At 36.4% G+C, this 23,350-nt stretch overlaps 2 protein-coding genes across 3 annotated transcripts; one reads left to right on the forward strand and one right to left on the reverse strand.

Moving 5' to 3' along the window:
- The first annotated feature begins 2,533 nt into the window (after window positions 1-2,533).
- On the forward strand, window positions 2,534-14,847 carry LOC107799467 (calmodulin-binding transcription activator 3). Of its 2 annotated transcripts, none has more exons than XM_016622590.2 (13): window positions 2,534-3,037; window positions 3,532-3,651; window positions 5,735-5,850; window positions 6,041-6,129; window positions 7,357-7,399; window positions 7,924-8,131; window positions 8,288-8,401; window positions 8,534-8,838; window positions 11,029-11,592; window positions 11,742-12,430; window positions 12,728-13,310; window positions 13,436-13,762; window positions 14,590-14,847. In XM_016622590.2, the coding sequence occupies exons 1-13, from the start codon at window positions 2,998-3,000 to the stop codon at window positions 14,701-14,703; spliced, it is 3,312 nt and encodes a 1,103-aa protein (XP_016478076.2). In that variant the 5' UTR covers window positions 2,534-2,997; the 3' UTR covers window positions 14,704-14,847. The 2 variants fall into 2 exon arrangements, with proteins under 2 accessions (XP_016478076.2, XP_016478077.2); XM_016622591.2 differs by having other exon boundaries at window positions 8,537-8,838.
- Window positions 14,848-15,739: 892 nt separating this feature from the next.
- Window positions 15,740-21,967, reverse strand: LOC107799468 (putative mitochondrial adenine nucleotide transporter BTL3). The gene is made up of 4 exons (XM_075225075.1): window positions 21,203-21,967; window positions 19,217-19,520; window positions 17,051-17,518; window positions 15,740-16,166 (listed from the first exon to the last, which is right to left on the reverse strand). The coding sequence occupies exons 1-4, from the start codon at window positions 21,652-21,654 to the stop codon at window positions 16,098-16,100; spliced, it is 1,293 nt and encodes a 430-aa protein (XP_075081176.1). The 5' UTR covers window positions 21,655-21,967; the 3' UTR covers window positions 15,740-16,097.
- Window positions 21,968-23,350: the final 1,383 nt, after the last annotated feature.

Below are 23,350 nucleotides of genomic sequence, written 5' to 3' on the forward strand. Positions count from 1 at the left end.
TTCATTCCAAACTGCACATGCATTTGAAGAATATACAATTCCACTAATTCAGCTGAAACACAATTCATTATCCATAATAGGACAATTGCGTTACATCGTTCCCACAGATCAACGAGATTTGGACCACAATCCTCCTTTTTGTATGTGTCTTCGATGGACTCTAACTTGTTGCGACCAAGGATCGCGATTCTCATCGCTCGGCTCCATACAAAGTAATTCTCTGTCCCTCATTAGAAGTGCACCTGAATTGTCATTCGTCGTAAAAAGTAATGGATGATTGTGGCTTAGTTTCTCCGGCAAAGTATCATTGGCAGCCATGGCCTTCGAACAAAAAAAATGGTGAATTTCTGGTGAAATTGAGCAATTATTCCTCAATCTCCCATAGCTCTGATACGATGTCAAAATGTGAGCTGAAGATGAAGAATTGCAGCAATGGTTGTCGAGGAAGACAAGTTCTCAGTGTAGGAAATGGAGGTTATTAGAGAATGAGCTCAAATGAAATTGCTTGCTTCATTTCATATCTGTACAATCCATATATACAAGATTGAATTCAACCGACTTACCTATGACAGCTAATCTAACTAACTAACTAACTGATTTCTTAACACATAATTAACACTACTTCTAACTGCAGTTAATTCTACTGACTCTAACTATAGTTAACTCCTAGACTTATTAAGTAACTCCACTCTCAACATTAACCATTTCTCTAAATTATAATATATTGTTTACTTTTTTGTTTGTCATCTCATCGAGTAATTTTTTTAGAGATACATCATGAATAACTACTGTATATGATGTGAATTATTACTTTTTTTCCGTCTAAACTATGTTGCAGTACAGAAAAGATAACTCTCTTTATACTAAGCTCATACAAAAAGAGTGTCTGTTATCCCACAATTATTCAAATAATACTACTCGTTCTCATTTTTTTTTCGGCAAAAGAAAAAACCAAATAAGGACAGTTAAATAAGTAAAGAAAAATTCAAAATATAGTGCACTACAGCAAGACCTGAGGTCAAGTCAACCACTTCAAAATAAACACTTCCAATTCTATAACACGGTTTGGAATGATGAGATGAGGGTATATGGGTGTGACTTATTTCCTAGGTTTGACTTATTTCTAATTTTCTCGACTTCTCTACTCAATTGGCTAACAAGCTTTTACATATATAAGATGCACGACAAGAATTTCAGTAGATTCAAATTAATAGGTAAATTTATGTAAGAAATGAGATAATTCAGCAGCGCACGTGACATGAGTCATTTCCTTAAATCTTCTAATTTCAAAATGATTCCTTATCAAATTTGAGACTTCTTTGATCATGGACTAATAAACAAAGAGTGTAGTAATTTTATTATAACTTCTAGCATAAGTAGTTACATGCGCCAAATAATCACTTACTGTCTTTGATTAGGACTATATAAAATTATTTACAAATGATAGAACACCTCAATAATAATTAATAGCTTAAGATAATCTTAATTCAATGTGAGGTAACCTGCTTATTGTGCAATAACTCACAAATTACATGGGAGATATAAATTGCACTAGGCAAACTAAGATGTAAAACGCGCTAGGCAAGTCCGGTGCAACGAGCTCTAATTGAAGAGGCCTCTGGTGAGGGAAATCGATCTTCAGGGGCGGCTCAAAAAAATTGGTGCCTAAAGCCGAACGTTAAGAAAAGGCCCAAAATTTATTTAATAAAGTTGTATACATATATGATTTATTTTCTTTTTTTTTGTTTTGTAATAACAGTTTTATGGACCGTCTTGTACATATTTTGTCCCTTCACTCGGTTACCTGCTAGCTTCTACCATGGAAGATATCTAATAACCCTACTCACCAAGGTTTCAGATTTTTTTAATAAGAAATATCCGCGGTTAAGAAAATATGTTTATAAGTTCCTAGCATCTAATGATCGTGATTTTGTACTACTAAAGGAGATTTTTAAAATAATTTTACCCATTTGAAATAGTTCAAATTTATTTGAATTTAAAAAAATGACTTTATCTACTCTTTCTCTACCCCTCCGGGTAGGGGTAAGGTCTGCATACACTCTACCCTCTTCCCGACCCCACTGGTGGGATTCTACTGGGTCGTTGTTGTAGGTTGATCCTGTGATCACTTTGCCTAGTTATGTTGATTTTGAAAAATATTACAAGAGATTTTGCTTTTATTTTTTTTTATTATCAATATCATCATCAAACTGTTATTTTGCTATAATGTATGTTTATTATGAAATTCAAATATTTATTTAAATAATTTTTTTTTTCTAAATAACTTCTATATCCAAAAAGAAAAAAATAGTATCTTTTTTATAATAAATATTATTTAATAATATAAATTTAACTAACAATGATAAATTGGGGCTTTCATTTTGGGAGTGACTTCCCTTAGGCCAGCACTGTCGATCTCAGGTGTCCTGTATGGGAAATCACTCACCTAAGAAACTCAGTTAACTTTTACGATAATGTACTATTTTTATAACACAAGATTATATATATGGAATATGAGTTAGTTACACCGCCCGCTAAATTCCCGCAGGAAAAAAGTTTTCAGTAAGAAGTAGAATATACATATATTATTACGTATTTACGTTCCAAAAATCACGTTAAACATTGACCCAATTCTTATGAGTACTACCTGTCTGAACTCAAAACTCTATTCCATTTCGGCGGCCCCTTTTGCTCCAATACCCCAACCCCTTCAAACACCCCCCGGGTGGTTGGGGGGGGGGGGGGCACTTTCCATTAACCACTTTTCTCCGTTGTTTCCTATTTTCTCTTTCAATCAACTCTTTAACCCATCTGCAGTTACTCTCTTTCTTTCTTTTTGACCAAACCCCAGTTCAGCTTGAGACTCTTTTCTTTGATTAATAGTGATTTCTTTTACCAACCCCAGTTCTTGAAAATCTTTTCTTTGATTAATTCAATTGCTGGTTCAAGATTTTTACTAGTGTTTAGATCGGAGCTAGTTCCTTTGTGTATGTGTTGATGGCTGACAGTAGGCGTTATGGTCTTAATGCTCAACTAGGTCAGTTCCTTTAGCTCCTTTTTTTGGGGTTAAATTTCTCTTTGCCTTAAAGATTCATTAAATCGTTTTTTATTTTGTTCATATTAATTTCTTTGCATATCAAGTTCTTGATTTGCTATAGGGCTTTGGTTCACTAGAATCCAAGAATCGTACCTTGTGAAACATTTGATTGAAAGAACTTTAGTTGTCTAATCTTGGTATTTTTTTTACCCAAAAACAATTAATTTGGTCACTCTTGTAACATGGAATCACTCAAAAGAGTAACCTATGATTAAAAAGTTACTTCAGAGCAAGGAATACCGGTGAAGTGATCCAATATTGATTAGAAAGTCACTCTAATCAGATGCATAATGGCTTTTCTTTGAGCATGTTTAACATAATTTTCTGCATTAGTTTGTCTAGCATACTGTTTGGCTTTTAAGTGTATCTCCTGTGACTGGAGGATTGGTTGGTCTTGGTTCACGTATGTTGAGAAAGTTTGTGGTTGAATGCAGATATTGATCAGATACTTTTAGAAGCACAACATAGATGGCTACGCCCTGCTGAAATTTGCGAAATTCTTAAAAACTATCAGAAGTTCCGGATTGCTCCAGAGCCTCCAAATAGGCCTCCAAGTATGATCATTAGCTGAATATCTTTTTTCTCTTAAAATGTGATCGGTGTAGTTTCTGAATAGAGTTTTTCTTTTCTCTTGCTACACGCTCTCTCTTGATGGTGCATTATCCAGTCTGCTATGTGCTATCTATATCTATGTGTATGTGTCTGGGAGGAAATGTAGTTATGTCACATATGCATGTCTCTGCGTGTACCTGGGGAGACATGCTCAACTTTTTTCTCCTCTAGTTCACTCTTCCTCCTTCCTACTCTCAGATAGAGGCTATTTGTTAAAAGTATGTTTAAAATACTTGTCGACATCATTTTTAGCTCCATTTACTAGATTCCAATGTGTAGTCTTTTTATGCATAGTGTTTTCTGTGTATAGCTTTATTTCACTCATGTGTTGCCCCCTTATTTAGACCTCTGGTTAGATGCTTTACGACTTGTTTTATCTAATTAGTTTTCTTCAGATCACGCTCGGTAAAAAGGACATGTTCCTCTGCCATAAAGCCTAAACTCAACGCCCTTCTACCTCCTTGTCTAGTAATTGTTGCTGCCAAACGCACACGCAAGTATACGCGGTCGACCAGTAATAAAATAGTGAATAGAGTATCGTTCCCACGAAGACTCGTTGTCAACTATTCACTAGATTAAAGGATCCTAATTATCGAACAAGAATTAAAACCAAAAGAGCTTGAATCCAAACAAACTAGAACAAAAAAAGAAAAAAGAAAATAAAGAATGAACTCTAGACAAAAGAATAGCAGATTCTTATGTTATCAATGTGATGAAAACAATCTAGGATTATGGATTATCTAACAATCCTATCATATTCTTCAACTGATTTAACTTCTCAATCTATCTAGTTTATTAATCTCCGATGTCCTACTCGCCTATTCAAGTCAAGCTTGCGCCTATGTTCCTATGAAATTAGAGTTAACAAGAACACCTTTGTAATTCCTGTATAATGACTAAGCAAGACTGTTATGGTATATCCCTATCCTAATTGCGAAATAATTCACTGAGGCCGGGTTCAGAAACTTGCTCTACTCAATCCTATGTGCAATTTGGAATTTCCTCCCCCGAGTGAAGTTTAGCTCCACATAGACATGGTAGCCAAACGACAAATCATCCCAAGAAACATAAAACTTTGGGGTTTGGCAGAAGAAAAGATGAACTTGAAGCTCCACGGCCGTTCTTACCCTCCCTCGGTCAAAAGTTGTGTAAAAATCGAGTTTAGGGTGTATTTATAGGTGTAGAAGACGTTTTGGTCCAATCTCAACTCGAATTGGAAAACCTGGAGCGCACATCTTCTGTGCCCGCAACGCGAGAACCTTGACGTTCACCTCCAGGCTTCTTTTGAGCAGGTCTGGCGATGGGGCTCACGATGGCTTCGCTTCACTGGATTGCAGGATCTCTCAACACATTTGGAGGCCAGGCCTGCTCGTGAGGCGAGCCAGGCTGACGTCTCCTTTTCAGCTTATTTTCTCTTATGCCTTCAACTCCTATTTGTGCCGAAAAACTGCCTTTTTATGTCGCTTTAATCCAAAATCATTCCTACACATATAAAGCACGTAATGAGATCAAAATACACCAATAATTGTTTAAACCACAACAAATATTCACAAGATATGAGGCAGAAATGCACTAAATATATGAACTTTTAGCCGAATATCAGTAACTCATGGGCCTGCCAGTTGGTTTTAAGACTGTTATTTTGTCTTACGTATGTGTAAGTACCGTCATCCTATGTAATCAAGATTATGCTCTACGTACTCTTTTCCTTGCTTTTAGGACTTCTTGAGTCTATTTACTGGATGATGGGTAATGTTTGGAAGCTGCTAAGCCTAAATCTGATGTGATGATCTGTAATTATCAGGATTAATCTGCTTGAGAACCACCTATTAATTAACTGATGGCATGATAGTGATAAATAAGTTTACATTTCTTCATTAAACTTGTTTTCGCAGTTTCTTCACCAGCTCGTATATAGCATTTTTATGTTTGTAGAGCTTTCGAGAATATGTAGCTATTCCTGGAATCCACAGCGTTTTTATTGTATTTTTACACCTTTTAAATTGACTTGTATGGCCCTTCCAGGTGGTTCACTGTTTCTTTTTGATCGGAAGGTTTTGCGGTATTTTCGCAAAGATGGCCATAGCTGGAGAAAGAAAAAAGATGGGAAGACTGTGAAGGAGGCTCACGAGAGGCTCAAGGTAAAACTGATGGGAACCTTATGATTGTGCAGAAGCCTATTAAATTTATGTCCTTGATTTGAAAATGTTAGTTTGGGATTGAGGCATACTTGTTGTACTTAATTCGAATTTTAGACATTCATGGAATTATCATTCTATGAGGGCTTTGTTCTTGTATTAGGAAGCTGATCAGAAATTAATGTTCTTACAGGCTGGAAGCATTGATGTATTGCACTGCTACTACGCCCATGGAGAAGAGAATGAGAATTTCCAAAGACGCAGCTATTGGATGCTCGAAGAGTAAGTGAAAAGATATAATATTAGTTTTAGCACACAGATATGCTATTATAGGTGTATTGCTCTAACCTTGGAGCTGAAAGTCAATCCAGACTTTTATTCATGTCGAACAATTAGTTAGACATCTTTAATTAACATTTACATGCTAATTGAAAGTTAGGTTGGTAGGAGTTTAGCTTGTTCATCCCTATAATAATAGGAATACTGTTATGGCACTGTAAAATTATTTGTTATTATGCTTGATGGGTGTTACTTCTATATGATATTTAGCTTACCTTTTTGCTTTCGATATTTTGCATGATCTAGGTGATTAGATGCTTTAGAATGTTGAGGGGTCATTATTCCTTCTAAAGGTTGACACATGATGGATGATTAATCTATTAAAGGGTATTTTGTGCACACTTTGCATCTAAGATCAAATAATCATATCGTTGTTGAATAGCATGTACTCCTTATTGAAAAGTTCAAAACGCTAGAGAGGGACACGTTTATTTGTATATTTTTAAGTCCTGTCACAAATGTTTTTATTAATGGATGGTGGTGAGACTCAATCCAGGATTTTTGCTTGCTCTAATGCCATGTTCAATAGTATGAACTTTCTCGTCTGAAAGCTTAAATGGTTAGATAGGGGACACTGATTAATATATTTTAAGTATTTATATCTTGTGTATTTTCTTAAATCATAAATAGCATGGGCTAGCTAGAAGGGTGTTACGATTCCATTAAAAATTCTGTCTCATAAATGACACAGTATAACTTGATCAATTCATTCAAGGATGTTTTATGCACATTTTGCGTCTTTGTACTACTAATTCTCCTGTTATATATTGTTTTGAATCTTGAATAGCATGGACTAAAATGCTATCTTGTCTACAAAGTTAGTTATCGAGCTCTTCTACTTGAATAAATAAGCTAAAACTGTCAAAAGAATCTGCAATTAAGTTTACTGTTGTGCGGCAAAGTCCTGGAGCGTGCGCACACACACTTTTTCTTCTCTCCTTGTTTCCTTTCTAATTCTATATTTATGTCCTTCTTATGAAATCCTAAAACTGTCAAAAGAATCTGCAATTAAGTTTACTGTAGTCTCACTGCTGTCGCTGTCAACCAACGTGCCTAGAAGTTAGTTTTGGTTTGCACATCACTCACTTCATTTTCTAACCATCATTGTTTCTTCTAACCATTGCTTAGCATCCTCATTCCTTTTTTTTTTTTCCGGGAACACTTATGCAGGGAAATGTCACATATTGTTCTTGTCCACTACAGGGAAGTAAAGGTATATGCTTGCCATCCTCTACCTCTTTTCCATTTTGCTTCTTTTCTTTGACTTTTTTGTTCTTTCTTCAGCAGTTGGTATAATAGTCAACTTACAGCTGAGAAGTGGTTATATTTCCTTTTCCTCAGTTGCCCAAGGCAGCATAGTATAGAAGAAATTCGTATGAGATGATTCAAGGGCACAATATCAAATATAATAATGAAATAAATAAAGTTGCTACAAAATGATTTGCATTGTAAGGAGACTCTGTCATGTTCAAACAATGTTTGGAACCAGCTGGTGCATATCTATTCATGATGTTAGTAATGCATCTTAACATCAGAGTTGTTTACTGCTTGTAATTGAAATGTGTTCAGAAGTTCCTAACCTTTATTTGAGAGATTCATCATGACCTCAGTAAAGTACCGCGAGTCTTTGTTGGTCCAACATTTTATCTTAAGAAAGTGAAACTGAATTCATCATTAAAATAAATTTCCTCATTTTCTGTTAATAGATTTGATCGTCATGTTCTTTTCCTTCTGCAGGGTAACAGGACAAATTTTAGCCGTACCAGAGAACCTCAAGAAGCTACTCCTCGTTTTCAAGAAACTGATGAAGATGTACACAGCTCTGAGGTGGACAGTTCTGCATCTACAAAATTTTATCCAAATGGTTACCAAGTGAACTCACAAGTCACTGACGCGACCAGCCTTAGCAGTGCGCAGGCCTCAGAATATGAGGATGCTGAATCAGGTAATTTTTTTAATCGCATGTTTCTGTATCAGGCTTCAGAATAAACTGTTCTGGTACAGTGGGAGATATTTTAGGCTTGTCATCTATGGATTGCGCTTTCCATTTCTTTAAGAATTTTTTTTAATTAATTTTCGTTTGGAACCACAAACTCACCAGCGTACAATCAACATCCAACTTCTGGATTTCACTCATTCCTTGATGCTCAGCCAAGTATGATGCAGAAAGCTGGAGAGAGCCTTCCTGTACCTTATCATCCGATTCCCTTCTCAAGTAATTGATTCTTGTCATCCTATTTTCATTTGTTATTGGCATTTGTTGCTTCTCTTAAAAATGCTTTCCAAATAGTTCAGTGCTTATATCAATGTGGTGTGACAAATCCGAAAACCTTGTTTGTTTATTTAGCAGATGATCATCAAGTACAGTTTGCAGGAAGTTCTGATATGGATTTCTTCTCGAGCGCACCAGGAAATAAGAGTAGAAACACAGCAAATACATATATACCCAGCAGGAACCTTGACTTCCCATCATGGGAGACAACTTCAGTTAATAATCCTGCTGCATATCAGTCTTACCATTTCCAGCCTTCTAGCCAGTCAGGTGCAAATAATATGACACATGAACAAGGAAGCACTACAATGGGTCAAGTATTCTTAAATGACTTCAAAAAACAGGGTCAGAACCGCATTGACAGCTTGGGAGACTGGCAGGTGAATAATGCTAAAGGAGTTCACTTGTGCATCATTATTTTGTAATAAATTTTGCCTTTCAATTTCATGCACATTGCATAGTTATATCTTTGAGAGAGAGGATGAAAACTAGCCCCTGCATGCATATTCTAAAGCTTTCCTTGCAATTATCATGTAGTCCGTCATCACAAGTACTGCTTTAGTCTGCATAACTAATTAAAAACATGGTTAATACTACATGACCAGATGCTCTGGATATTTAATATCCATGACTTAATATAGGACTGATAAAGGCGAGCAGGAGCAATAGGAGCATGCCAATTTATTATCTCTGGACCTTGTTTCTTTTGACGGCATTCAGCGAAAAAACCTTCTAGCAGTCATACAGAACTCTAAGGGCCTGTTGGACATAAATACTTGTTTGGCCTTAAATATTTGCAAATACCGACTTTTAATATATGAACTTCAAGTGAGATATTGAAATAGGGGTTCGAGGTGTATTTCAAGTAAAATATTGGTTTTCACTCACAAATTTTTGACCCTTTTCCCAAGTAAAGTTCATGTCCAGACATAACGTCAGCTTCCACAAACTATTTTCCCGGCTTCAACTTAAAGAACACCTTTTTTTTCCCAACTTCAACTCAAATATTGTCCAAATGCCAGTAAGGGAACCGGGGCCTTGCCATCCTTCATTTGCGGTAAGGTTCCGGCTTTATCTGTCGACAGCTGAATGTTTCGATCGTTTGATTCATGATCACATCTGCAAACTTATCCCGTGGGCTTTAGCGGAGATTTTTCATCTCTCTTTTGAAAGAAATTTGAAAGCATCATAAAATCCTTATTGTGTATGTCTTATGGTTCCATTCAATGTCCTATTTACAAGTGGAAACATAAAGGTAGCGGGTATATCGCCTTCAATCAATCAATCAATTGCACCTCAATCCCAAACTAGTTGGGGAAGGCCACATAATTCCTTTAGATCATTTCTACTCAATTTGAGCCCATCTCAATTTAATATTAAGGATTATCTGAATCTGTGACTTATCTCTTTGTGTGTATGTGTGTGTGTGTATATAGAGAGAGGACAAAAGAAGAAGAAAAGGTGATAAATACTGCACTGACAGACGTAAATTATTGAGCTTTGCTTGGGCAATAAAATGCAAGCTGTTTTTTGATAAAGTTACCGCTAAAGGTATTAAGTTTGTTTCACTAGAGAATTAGTTATTTTTTTCTAGAAGAGAGCTTTCTATTGCATTTAAACTTCAATCATTTGTGGTGCTCACGACCTCACGTCACTTCCGCTTCCAAACTCTTGTGAACTTTACTATCTTGATGTAGTGGAAAGCAGTTCTTATAACTTGTCGGTGATTTTGTAAGGATTTGTATCAATTAGTCTCCTAAGTTGAAGTCAATGCTAGCCATCGTGCGTCTTGTGGAAAGAAAGAAGTAAGCTCTTATTCTTAGTTTTTGGTGCACCCTGGAGCTTCCTGTCTATATAGAATGTGGGGCGGCAATTGTACAAAACATATTATTGATAGGTTCTCTACGTTTTGCTATACGTCATGTATACAAGAGTTTTTCCCACATTAATAGAATTATTAACTTTATAAAAAGAAGTTGAGCCGCCCATTTGGGGTCTTCTCTCTGATTCTCGAGTCTGACAGATGTTGAATATAGTAGATTTTGGAAGTTAGGCGCACGATTTCTACAAGAAAGACATCATAGGGGAAGAGGGATGACACATGTTGTGCCATAATTGGTGTGTGTCATGCACTTCCCAGGAGGAAGTGGTCTTGGGCTATTCATGGGGATTTTAGACATGGACTTACAAGTTAATATGTGTAATAAGTTGCCTGCAAAGAAAAGGTGCATAAAAGGAATTTTTGTGCAAGTTGGAGGAGGAAAGTACATATTAAGCCGCTTGCTTTTGCAAATGTTGATTTTTTCAGGAAAATCTGCAAACTAAGCACATGCTTTTGGAAGGCTTTTCTTTGCCGCAATAATTTTCTCTGTCAAGTGCTTTGAGAATCTCTTAGTTATTTGATGTAATTGTTTTTAGCATAAATTCATTGATTTTCAGCACTATGATAAATTTGTGATGACTGATATTTAAAATCAATAGCACATTTATTTCCTGTTTGCATGTAGACTAAGTACAGTGATGTTGTCTAGGTTTTCTTATTAACTGAAGTTGTCAACTTTGAGATGCAGACTTCTGAAGGTGATGCTGCATTTATATCCAAGTGGTCCATGGATCAGAAGTTGAATCCGAATTTGGCATCTGATCATACCATCAGGTCTAGTGCTGCATATAATGTAGAACTTCACAATTCCTTGGAAGCTTCCCATATACTTCCTTCCCACCAAGATAAACATCCAATGCAGAATGAACTTCCATCACAACTTTCAGATGCAAATGTTGGAGGCTCTCTAAATGCTGAATTAGATCACAATCTAAGCATAGGGGTCAGAACCGATCATTCATCTTTAAAACAACCTTTGTTAGATGGCGTCTTGAGAGAAGGTTTAAAGAAGCTTGATAGCTTTGACCGGTGGATGAGTAAGGAACTTGAAGATGTAAGTGAGCCACATATGCAATCCAATTCTAGTTCCTATTGGGATAATGTCGGAGATGACGATGGAGTTGATAATTCCACAATTGCTTCGCAAGTGCAGTTAGACACCTACATGCTAAGTCCTTCACTCTCCCAAGATCAGTTCTTTAGCATTATTGATTTCTCACCAAGCTGGGCATTTGCTGGGTCAGAAATTAAGGTGAACTTTTATATCTATCATGCATTCCACATGGAAGCCAGGGTTCTGTTTAAGATTTTTAATGTCTCACCTCGTTTTTTATTGCTCTAAAATAATCTGAAGTCTTCCATTCATGTATGGGTGATAACTCTTTGTTGTTTTGTTAACAGGTTCTCATCACCGGGAAGTTTTTGAAATCCCAGCCAGAAGTGGAGAAGTGGGCATGCATGTTTGGTGAGTTGGAAGTTCCAGCAGAAGTAATAGCTGATGGTGTTCTACGCTGCCATACACCTAATCAAAAGGTGGGAAGAGTTCCATTTTATATAACATGTTCCAATAGGTTGGCATGTAGTGAAGTAAGAGAATTTGAATTTAGGGTCAGTGAGAGCCAAGATGTTGATGTTGCAAATAGTTGCAGCTCCAGTGAAAGTCTTCTTCATATGAGATTCGGAAAATTATTATCTTTGGAATCCACTGTTTCCCTAAGTTCTCCGCCTCGCAGCGAGGATGATGTTTCCAATGTGTGCAGTAAAATCAATTCATTGCTAAAAGAGGATGACAATGAGTGGGAAGAAATGTTGAACCTTACTTATGAGAACAACTTTATGGCGGAGAAGGTAAAAGACCAGCTCCTACAAAAGCTTCTAAAAGAGAAGTTACGTGTTTGGCTCCTCCAAAAGGTTGCTGAAGGCGGGAAAGGCCCTAACGTACTGGACGAGGGTGGTCAAGGAGTCCTACATTTTGCGGCAGCTCTTGGTTATGACTGGGCTATACCACCTACTATAGCTGCAGGTGTAAGCGTCAATTTCCGAGATGTGAATGGATGGACTGCACTCCATTGGGCAGCATCTTATGGAAGGTAATTTGTCAGAGTTTTGTCCCTTTTTATCATCAACTGTCTTGTGATACATTTTCTAGTTTTGCCTTTTCATGTACTTTTGTGGTGGCTTTCACCAACTTTAATGGACACAAGGATATTAGAACTTGCCAATAGTTGAATTCTGTGCTCTTCAATTTTAGTGGATTCAAATATTTTTGACAAATAGGATGATGAGATGGCTTTCATCAAATGTTACTCGAATACTGATTAGCTCCCTCCTTTTTCTTTCTTTTTCTTTTTAACTATTTGATGTATCTTGAAAATTTGCAATGTCAGAGAGCGGACAGTGGGTTTCCTCATCATCTCCTTAGGTGCAGCTCCTGGAGCATTGACAGATCCTACTCCTAAACATCCTTCAGGAAGAACACCTGCTGACTTAGCTTCTAGCAATGGACATAAAGGAATTGCTGGTTATTTAGCAGAGTCATCCTTAAGCTCCCACCTTTCTTCTCTCGAGTTGAAGGAAATGAAGCAGGGTGAGACTGTGCAACCCTTTGGAGAGGCTGTTCAAACAGTTTCTGAACGGTCAGCTACACCAGCTTGGGATGGTGACTGGCCACATGGAGTCTCATTGAAGGATTCTCTAGCTGCTGTTCGTAATGCAACTCAAGCAGCCGCTCGTATTCACCAAGTCTTCAGGGTGCAGTCGTTCCAGAGGAAGCAGCTAAAAGAACACGGTGGCAGTGAATTTGGACTATCAGATGAGCATGCTCTCTCTCTTCTTGCTTTGAAGACAAACAAGGCTGGTCAACATGATGAGCCGGTACACACTGCTGCGGTGCGTATACAAAATAAATTTCGCAGTTGGAAGGGAAGAAGAGACTATCTTCTAATCCGCCAACGAATTATTAAAATTCAGGTATGGTACTTACTTTTTGAACCTTTATGCATGCATAATGCATCATTTTGCTAAATAATTTCTCAACACAACTTTGTCTTGTCATTTTTTCTTAGCCATATTCTTTTTTCTTTGGTTGTTGAAAGGCTCATGTAAGAGGACACCAGGTAAGGAACAAATACAAAAACATAATATGGTCTGTGGGGATCTTAGAGAAGGTAATTTTGCGATGGAGGCGGAAAGGAAGTGGATTGCGTGGGTTTAAACCAGAAGCAACACTTACTGAAGGAAGCAACATGCAAGATCGACCAGTGCAGGAGGATGACTATGATTTTTTAAAAGAAGGCAGAAAGCAAACTGAGCAAAGGTTGCAGAAGGCTCTGGCAAGGGTAAAGTCGATGGTTCAATATCCTGAGGCCAGGGATCAATATCGGAGGCTGCTGAATGTTGTGTCCGACATGAAGGACACCACGGTAAGACTTGTTAGATTTCTGATGCCATACAAACGACATATGTTGATCCTGAAAATGCATTTCATTGTTTGGTGCAGTAATTACTTATCCAAATAAAAAAAAAATTTAATCATTTTGTGCAATATTTCTTTACCAAAAAAAAATAAAAAGAAATCATCATTTGGTGCTTTTGATAAAGAGAGTGTAGCTGTATGTAAAATCTTCTTTTTTCATTAAGCTTCTAATTTATTTTTTAATTGTGATGTTTAGTATCCATTTTAGATGCAATGGGTATTTCGACTTTACTTCTTCTGAGATCTTTGATCTATAATTAAGAAGTGAAATGGAGTTCTTTCATTACCTTATTTTGAAATGTAAATTTCTTCTTTGCTTTCACTCTTGGCGTCAATCATATGCAAAACTAATATCCTTTTTAGTAACAATAATATATCAACTAGCCCTTTTCATGATCTTCCCACCCTGCATGGGTGAGAGAAGATTTTTTTTTTTTGGGGGGGGGGGGGGGATGGTTTCTTAGTTTTACGGTGAACATGGCCATGCATACCCTTGATAGGTGGTCAAGGTTTTATAGATGTTTCATGATATTTTTATCAACCAATTCTAATTTGCACATCCAGCATCGTCAACTTTCTTAGCATGGCTTTACCAGGTATAATTGGCAATTCACTTGGTGAGTTTGACAGTACTATTCAATACTCAAGTTCCTTTCAGTGTGAAACTTTCCTATTAGTAGCTGGATTTCAGGCTTGCTTTTTTCAATGTGAAAGGAGTTTTTATGGAAGCAAGACACCAAATTTGACATGGTCATCTCTCTCTTTGTCATGCAGACTACGAGCGATGGTGCACCAAGCAACTCGGGGGAAGCAGCTGATTTCGGTGACGATTTGATCGATCTTGATGATCTATTGGACGACGACACTTTTATGTCTACGGCACCTTGAATTCTGTATTGATAATATACCATGTGTGAATTAGCATTTGTTACATGGCTATTAGAGTTGTAAATAGGCTGCACTAACTAGTTTGTAAATCTGAAACCAGAGTGACAAAGGTATTTGAGATTTAAAGGTAGTGCAGATTGTCAAGTTCTATCTCCCCCCCCCCCCCCCCCCACTCTCTCTATTCTTCAAATCCGATATGTTTGAAGTTACCTTTTCGTTTTACATTGACAGTTGTCTTCTAGTGCTAGTACTATTTATGTTATTTTCTTTTAAATCTGGAACCATTTCTTGTATGCCTGATTGAAAAAGGAATTAAATGTTCATTATCTCCATAGCTTGATTTCTCAAACCTAGGATGCGAACCTTAGTGTTTAGAGGGTGAAAAGTCAGAAAAAGAATTCACCCATTTTTTTTTATTTTTTTTTGTTAAAATCTTTGGAAAGATTATTTTGGTTTAAAAGTGCTTCCAGAGGCACTCCCCCTCCCCCAAAAGAACGTTTAATGACACCCCAACAGATGATTAGATTATTCAGACAATAAAAATGTACGAATTCATTCCACGAAGATATTTTATGAAATATTAACGAAATGCCAAGGGCTATATAGCCCAAACATATCGAAACTCTGGTCGAAAGAGCAGGTTCCCCAGTGTTGTTTGTTTAAACGTTTCATATAACTTGTTAGTCCCTTTTCCTCCCAACTCTTTTCAGTTTTTATGTAAATGTTTTCCACAACGTTATAAATAAACCCAAATGATAATAATAATAATAATAATAATCTTTGTCCTAGGCCTCTATTATTTATCAGTTTGGTCCCTCAGCCCCTGCTGTTTAGAAAAGTCAAACTTTACCTAGTACAAAGCTTAGCTATTATGACTTCATTTTGGCACTCATCAGGGCCAAGTTACTTGGAACTGCACATCCTAAGAACTCAAAGGTACATCTAGTAGTATTGTCAGTTGGAAAAATATAGACAGACCATGCACAAGATGGGTGAATACTGCTTTTAGCCACAAAATTAAGCTAGTAAATAATTAAGAAGAGGGAAAAAAATAACTTTTCCATAACACGTACAGACTACAGAGATTTTTCGATTTTCAATTCATCAGGCTAATTGAAGCCAACAGACGTTTCATCTAATATAAACTTTCTCATTGCTGGGGATGTGAAGCAAGAAAGATAAAAAGCTTTGCACTGATTCCCCATGAAAAGCTCATAGAACTGGGAAACGTCCGCTACAACTCTTCCTATATATAAGTTGTATTATTAACTACTCTTGTTCAGACTACATAAAAGAGGGCCACAAAGTGGCTTTACGGTTAAATTGCATGCCACTTGTCTGTATCAACTCAGGAGTTATCACCAGGAATGACCTTGAGAAACCCCAATCTGTGTTTATTCCACTTTCAGAACTATCTTCATAAATTCGTAGACGAAATAACTTATTGCAGCTGATGGCAAAACCTGAAGGATTCAAATTTAAACAGGACATGTCAATGTCAATATAGAGTAACATATCTTATTAGTAAGTAAAATAATCAGAACAATGAGACTTGTGCAACAAAACTGTAAAGAAGCCAGACACAAAGTTGTATGCACAATGCTAGTGGACGTATAAAATCAAACAGATTGTAGGCACAATAGTATTTAATACAAAAGAAATACAACATGAACATTAGAATCTAAAGTTAATTATATAAAAAAACTCGACATTCTTTTGATAACCGAGAAATGGTGAGAGCTAATGACACACGGTTTGGAAGTCGGTGGATAATAGACCCGACCCTCTACCGTTCTCCACCAAAACAGTAGACTTTTGTCCGCAACAGGGTTAGAGCATGTGACATGCGCCTAACTCACACATCACACGCCGCGCTCTTACAGCTAATCTAAAGCCCTGTGGGCATGAAAGATCAATATTTAAAGTGATACAAGGTCCAATTTTCAATTCTCTATATCTAACTCCCTCCTGTAAGAGAAGCCCCGACAACCTGAACAACTGGACTTACCAGGCTCATGGATTATACCTTGAGGCATTGCAAGCACACTTAGTTATTGAAATCACAATGAAGTGAATTTACAAATTATTGAAATCACAATGAAGTGAATTTACACTAAACTGGTAGTAGCTTGACAAATCATCTACCTTTTTGACAAATCTATTTACCTAGTTAATGGTAAAATGCATTTGGATAAATTTTATCACAAAATGTGTATATTTCCACTTTCCACAAGAGAGAACTGGTATAGTTTATTAACTAATCTTCGAGGGCGCTTACAGAAAGACAGTCCTAGATATCTTTTCTGTATGATGGAGCTACAGTCAAGAAAATGCTTCGTTAACATACCTGTAATAAACTGGGAGTCAATCCAGCATAGAGCGCAGGAATACCACCTTGCTCAACTATCCTCAGGCTAGTCGCCAATGCACTCATCTTAGTCGCCCGGACCTGCATCTGAAGCTGTCTCCTCACAACTTCAAAAGGATATGTTGCAGCTTCTGCACAAGCACCAGCAATAGCCCCATATACCAAAGTTCTAACTGTGCCCAACTCCAGTTGATCCAAGGCATTCAACTCTTCACCTTGTTGTTTCATATTTTCTAGTCTTTTCCTCCCTTCTGGTGAGTGCAAATAAGCTGATTTTAAAATATCATAAACTCCATAGAAAACTGCGCCTGAAGGTGCCATGCTTATAATCGAGGGTACTAGGCCCTTGTAAAGAGAGAAAAACCCCTCCGTGTGCATCATATATCGGCATGTACCGATTAAACCCCCCAAGGCTTCTCCCCCCGGTGCAACCATTACTGTCCTAATCTGAAAATTTGACATTTTCCACGAAAAAGATAAGAAAACATTTTATGATCATTAAAAATTGATAAAACTTGATAAAATTTGTGAATGTACAAAATGAAAAAAGAAAAACTGCAAGAATAAGTATGCAAAAAGAAAGTACATTATAGACATTGAGAAAGAGAAAGGTAGAAGAACATTTACAGCCAAGTGGCACGCTTATCCTATAAAGGGCAGAGCATCAAATGATTGGATTATGTGATTCCTTAAGAATGTTGTCTAGTAATTCAATTGATTGAATTTTTATTATACCAAGATAAACTGAACCGTATTTTGCACTTCTTATAGATTACTTATCAGAAAATGATTCAGACAATCATGCCTATTATTGAAATTTAGTAGAGCTTCAAATCACATTGTCTAGCTTCAGTACTTCCCATATCTCAATCTGAATCAATGATGTATCTGAAACTTTATTCAGCATCACAATCATATTCTAACTTCAAGTTCCCAGATGTCATCCAAGTCAATTGTGCAGAATAATTTCCTGGGCTTGGAAAAAACATTTAATTTAGTTTTTTCCCTTTTGTATAATAATATAGACATGACTCATCTAACAAAATGAGTGCGTTAAATTCAGAATGCAAAATGGTTGGGACAGCTCAGCTTGTAGAGCAGGGAATCCAATATTCCTTATCTCAGCAGCTGAAACTACAATCATATTAACAATAATAGAAGATCACTATTTTATCATAAGGCTTAACATATAAGGCTGCCAGAATTGATTTATTTAAAAAAATAAAATAAATAGAAAGGGCTGATCAAAGTTGCTGAAGACACCAATTAAGAGCAAGTTTTAAGATCAAGTTCCAAGTATACATCGTCAACAATTTTCAACTCAAAGAATAGGTGAACAATCCAAACCAACATGTGGTTCACCTCAACATGGTCAGACATGTTGATTTTCCATAAAAGAAGAATCATGGTCGCACATATAGCAAGCTATGTCTAGCAAAAATTTCCAGAGTTAAGATAAGTTGCATGACTATTAAGGGAAAGGAAGAGGTGGGGACAAACTTTGCATTATGTAAACAACAGATGTGCCGCTTAAAGAAATTAAGTGACAAGGTAAACATCCTGATAATGTAGCTTATCTTGAACTTGAAGTACTAATGCTAAATTAGCTAAAGAGGGTATCTACAGTGGAAAGCAGTAGAACGATCACCCAAAGTCAGGAATCTAAGCTATCAAAGATCTAGTTGCACCCTTGTATTAGAGCACAAGCTAACTACTGGATTACTATGCCCAGATTACTGCTTTGACCACTTCTTGAGCTAGTAGTTAGGATTTTGTTATTCCTTTATTTTCTCAAATAAATCCCCTTATTCAAGGAGTTTGTTTAGGAAGTAGTTTAGTTCTCCTCTTCTAGAGGAGTTACTTTAGGAAAGTGGTTATTTCATTCTTGTATTTAAACGCTGCATTGATTCAATAAACAGAATCAGCTTTTGTGTTTTCCCTTGTTCTTATACCTCGGACATACATATAACAGGGCCAAGAAAGTAAGTTTTCTCGTAGTACCAACTTGATAGCTTCCGCTTACACCCCCTCCACTCCCTTTACTAAGCATTGTCATATAAAGATATGTAACCAACTTAGCCTATAAATTGACATGCTTATTACAAGATCAAGAAGCAAAACAGAAAATCCTGAAGTATCACTCACAGTGTCCATAGGTATGCACAGCACAGTGGCTGTAATTCCTGCTGCGGCACCAGCAATAAACCTTTCAATATTAGTTGTCTCCTCGTTACCAGTTATTTTGAGCAGACGATCCCTGTATTTTTCATAAGAGTAGAAGTTGATAGCCTTAAATGGAGCTGTTCGTAGAATATTCACAAAATTCCCCTTCCAAAACCCCTTGATCCCTTGAGTAACTGCAATTGTCTTGATGAGCTCAAATAGATTCTTCTGTTCACCACGAACTATATATTCCAGCTTCAGTCTTTCCAGTGGAGCAACAAAAGTTCTGAAACAAAGCAGTTCAGGAAACTATTACATAGACAAAGTTCATAGAATCCACGAAGAATAAACAAATTTCAGATTACACATACGGTATATAAGGAACATGTTCCATTTCAATGCAACAAGAGTATAAAGCTCCAACATAAGTAATACTAGGGTTTATATTGTACTAGACAATGCAACAAACTACAAACAGCATCTTAAATATGTTAATTGATATTCTCATCCCCAAATACATCAAATTCTTCCCGGATCAGGCATGGATTTATAAAGATTCATTTCCAAAACTAGGGGAAGCAGAACTACACCTAGCTAGAATGGTAAGACTCAGACCTTAATTTCAACTTCTATGTTTAAATTCTACCAGAAATAGGTGGTGGTCTTTTTATCTCTAATAGACTAAAAGCAGAAAATACTTCAAATTTAAACCTTCCAATCTGGGATACTTGGTGGTTTTAGCAGGTTAAGATTTCTTACTTTCTGTATGAATTACTGAAATACACAAAATGATTTCCTCAAAGTCAAGGAAAACGAGAAAAAAGAAGAAGACTTTTAAGTAAAAAGGAGAATAAATTTCCTTTTCTTGATGTGAAATAGACATGGAAACTGGATCAGCCACCCCTTATTAACCATGACAAAGGGTCCCACATATTCATGTATAAAGAAGGGTTAGCAAAGCTTCAACCGCGCACACTCCTTAGTTAACTAGTACTAGTTAATGCTCATATACCAGGTATTGCCTCCCATCACCCACTGAATGACTCAACAGAGAAAAGATTCAACTGGCGCTTTCATACATATGCAATTAAACATTCATCAATTATGTTGGACAACTTCAAAATTCTAGAATCTAATATTTTCTATACTTTTTCAATGTAAATCAAGTGCCTCGATATCCCAACAACACTAAGAATATAGAGCAAACTAAAGAATGTGCATTTCCCAATTTATAAAGCAAATATGCATCCTTCCAACTTAAATGACATAAATTCGCAATCAATGAGTCAAAGCATGTTGAAACCTATTGGTCCTAAGCAATGTGGATATGAATATACAGTTCATCTGTATAGAGGAAAATGAATAGAGAGGATTTAAAAAGCCGACCACCAACTAATTTGGGTTTGAGACCAAGTTGATTGATTGGTTGACACTAACTTTCTTTGTAACTTAAACTTCTACCACACCTTACCACAAAAAGCAATTCAAATTGTTTCATTAGCAATAATACTAACATTATTTTTTTTCATAATTGAGAAATCCACTTTTCCCAATTTCATAGAATACCCTTCTACCCTTCTCCACTTCAATACCAATCTTAGCTCACCAGCCAGGATTCCAACTCGTTCGGGGCACAAGGGCGGATCTATAGTATTGGTATGGGTTCAGGTGAACTCTTTTTCTTTTACTAAAACCATGTACTTGTATTAATAAATCCACTAAATGTGTAAGAATATTTAGCTCATAACCCACTATGTTTCTCCAGTTATTATTGTGAATTAACTTGACATCATTGCAGTAACTCATAAACTTCAAATCCTGCATCCACCTCTAGACGGCATACAACACGTCACACATACTATCTTTGCCACATACCAAAGCCTCAATATAACAACAACACTAACTTATTTTAAGGAATGCATAAGAATGAAAAGCAATTCAAATTAATAACATAGCATTCCTCATTACCTAGAGACCATGGCAGCAACAGCTCCAGACCAAAGATGCTTAGTAGTGTTCAATGCACCTCCGCCGTGCACCTTCCCCTTCTCCTCCGCCTTTTCAACTTCCCGATACACTCCAACTTCACTCTCCACCCCATTCTGCCCTAAAATCTCATTAGAATCAGAAAGCGTAATCGACAAAAACCTTCCACCACCTCTCCTAACATTGATTCCGATCCCTCTCCTCCGTGCACGTAACACACGCTCCGAAGAAGAAGAATAACTTTCCGTAGAAATCAACGAAACAAATGATGACGTGGCGGAATCTTCTAGAAGCAACCCAACATCGTTGTTACTACCATCGAAACTAATCGAATTCAAACACAAATCACTACTTCTCAAACTCAAACACCGAACCCCGTTTGATTTCGACTCCGATTGAATCAAATCCTTGAAACAAATCTCCAAATTACCCATTTTTGAAAAATTCCTCAGAAAAATATAAATAATTTTTTTTTTGATTAATTTTTTTGGGGGAGTTGTATGGAGCAAAATGCTATTTATTGGACATGAGGTTTATTAAAAGAGAATAGATAATGGAATAAATCACTACTGCATTGCTTCCATCGCCCCGCGCATTTTTATTTGCTTTCTCTATTCTCTGTGCTATGGGGTTTTCGAGTCCTTTTTTTGTGGGTTCCTTGTAAGAAAAAAAAATTGGTTAAGACAAGGAAAGAATTGCATACGGCAAACGTTAGTTTCAATTGTTTGACGAATTGACTGAATGAATGTGTACTTTACTTTCTACTTTCTTATATACGTACTAGGTTTTTGGTTGTTTGATGTAACTTCCTATTGTATTTGTTGGCTGGTAGAAAGAAGTGATTTTTTTTTTTTTTTTTTTTTGTACTTCTTCCCCTTCCTTTCCGTGTGCGTCGATTTTGGCATATTATTTTTGTACTTCTTCCCCTTTTTTTTGGGCATACTTTTCTTTATTGTGATTATAATTTCATTTGTATTTGTTCTAAAAAGAACGGATAGCTTTTTAAATTAGGAACAATTTAATTTAAACTATTTATTATATTTTTTTTAGATAAAAATGAATCAAATCAATCAATGGTTTGCCTAGATCCAAATGAATTGGGTCAAATGTGTCAAACCTAACTCGTCCAACCTGACCTAACATTCCCTTGAAAAAATTACAGCTCAATGCACAGCAGAAGGAATCGCCCAGGAGCAATTTCTATGCTCCTATTTTTCTTATCTGTCAATTTCAAGCGAGTACGCTGGCGAAGAGTAATGTCCATCCGGTAGAAGAAATGTGACTTGGGATGGTGCTGGAAAGAATGGTTTCTCTCCACGGACTTTTTTCGAAAGGACCAATATAATATGCTCATTTTTTGCACTTCTTTTTCGTAAGGTCTCTTAATTAGGTTGACATGAGGTAGTAGAACATGTGTAAACCTCCTGTTGTTGCTATTGTATTTTCATCCTAATAGATTTAATTTGTAGTTATGGGATTTCTTACATCATTTACTCTTTTTTTTAAGTGAATCAAATGTGGATACAATACTAGCCTACTACCTTCATGTACACTTTACTTTGTATCGTGTATAACCACATAATATGTATAAATGATGGTAAAGAAGAGTTTGGAACTTTCGACTTCAGGTGATATACATGTACGGTGTAAAAGTGTATATTCAACTACATGTAAAATCAATGTATATATAAATGTATAACAGTGTATAATAGGTGTTCAATAGTGCAATTTTAAGTCTTTCAAGTAAAAACAAACAAGGGCGTATGTAATATTAAGATGACGGGTTCAGTTGAACTCATAACTTTCAATGCAAAAAATTATGGGTAAAAATCACTGAAATTGCAACAAATAATAAATATGAACCCATAGTTTATACTAAAAATCCTAAAAGTTGAATCCATAGTTTTAAATTCGCCTTGGAAGACAAAATCATGTCGAGAAAGGAGAGGAAATATATCCGTACAGTCAAACCCTTTGAATAACTACTTATATAATTCCTTTAAAATAACAGCATCAAATTCCAACAATCATCATGAGAGAATGCAACAAGTCCAGTAGCGTTTGAAGCTGCCGGCCAATCCATTTATGAAATATATCAGCGTTTCCCGACGAGCTTCTTTGTCACATATT

This window comes from Nicotiana tabacum, chromosome 11, assembly GCF_000715075.1.
Source record: "Nicotiana tabacum cultivar K326 chromosome 11, ASM71507v2, whole genome shotgun sequence".
NCBI classification, from domain to species: Eukaryota; Viridiplantae; Streptophyta; class Magnoliopsida; order Solanales; family Solanaceae; genus Nicotiana; species Nicotiana tabacum.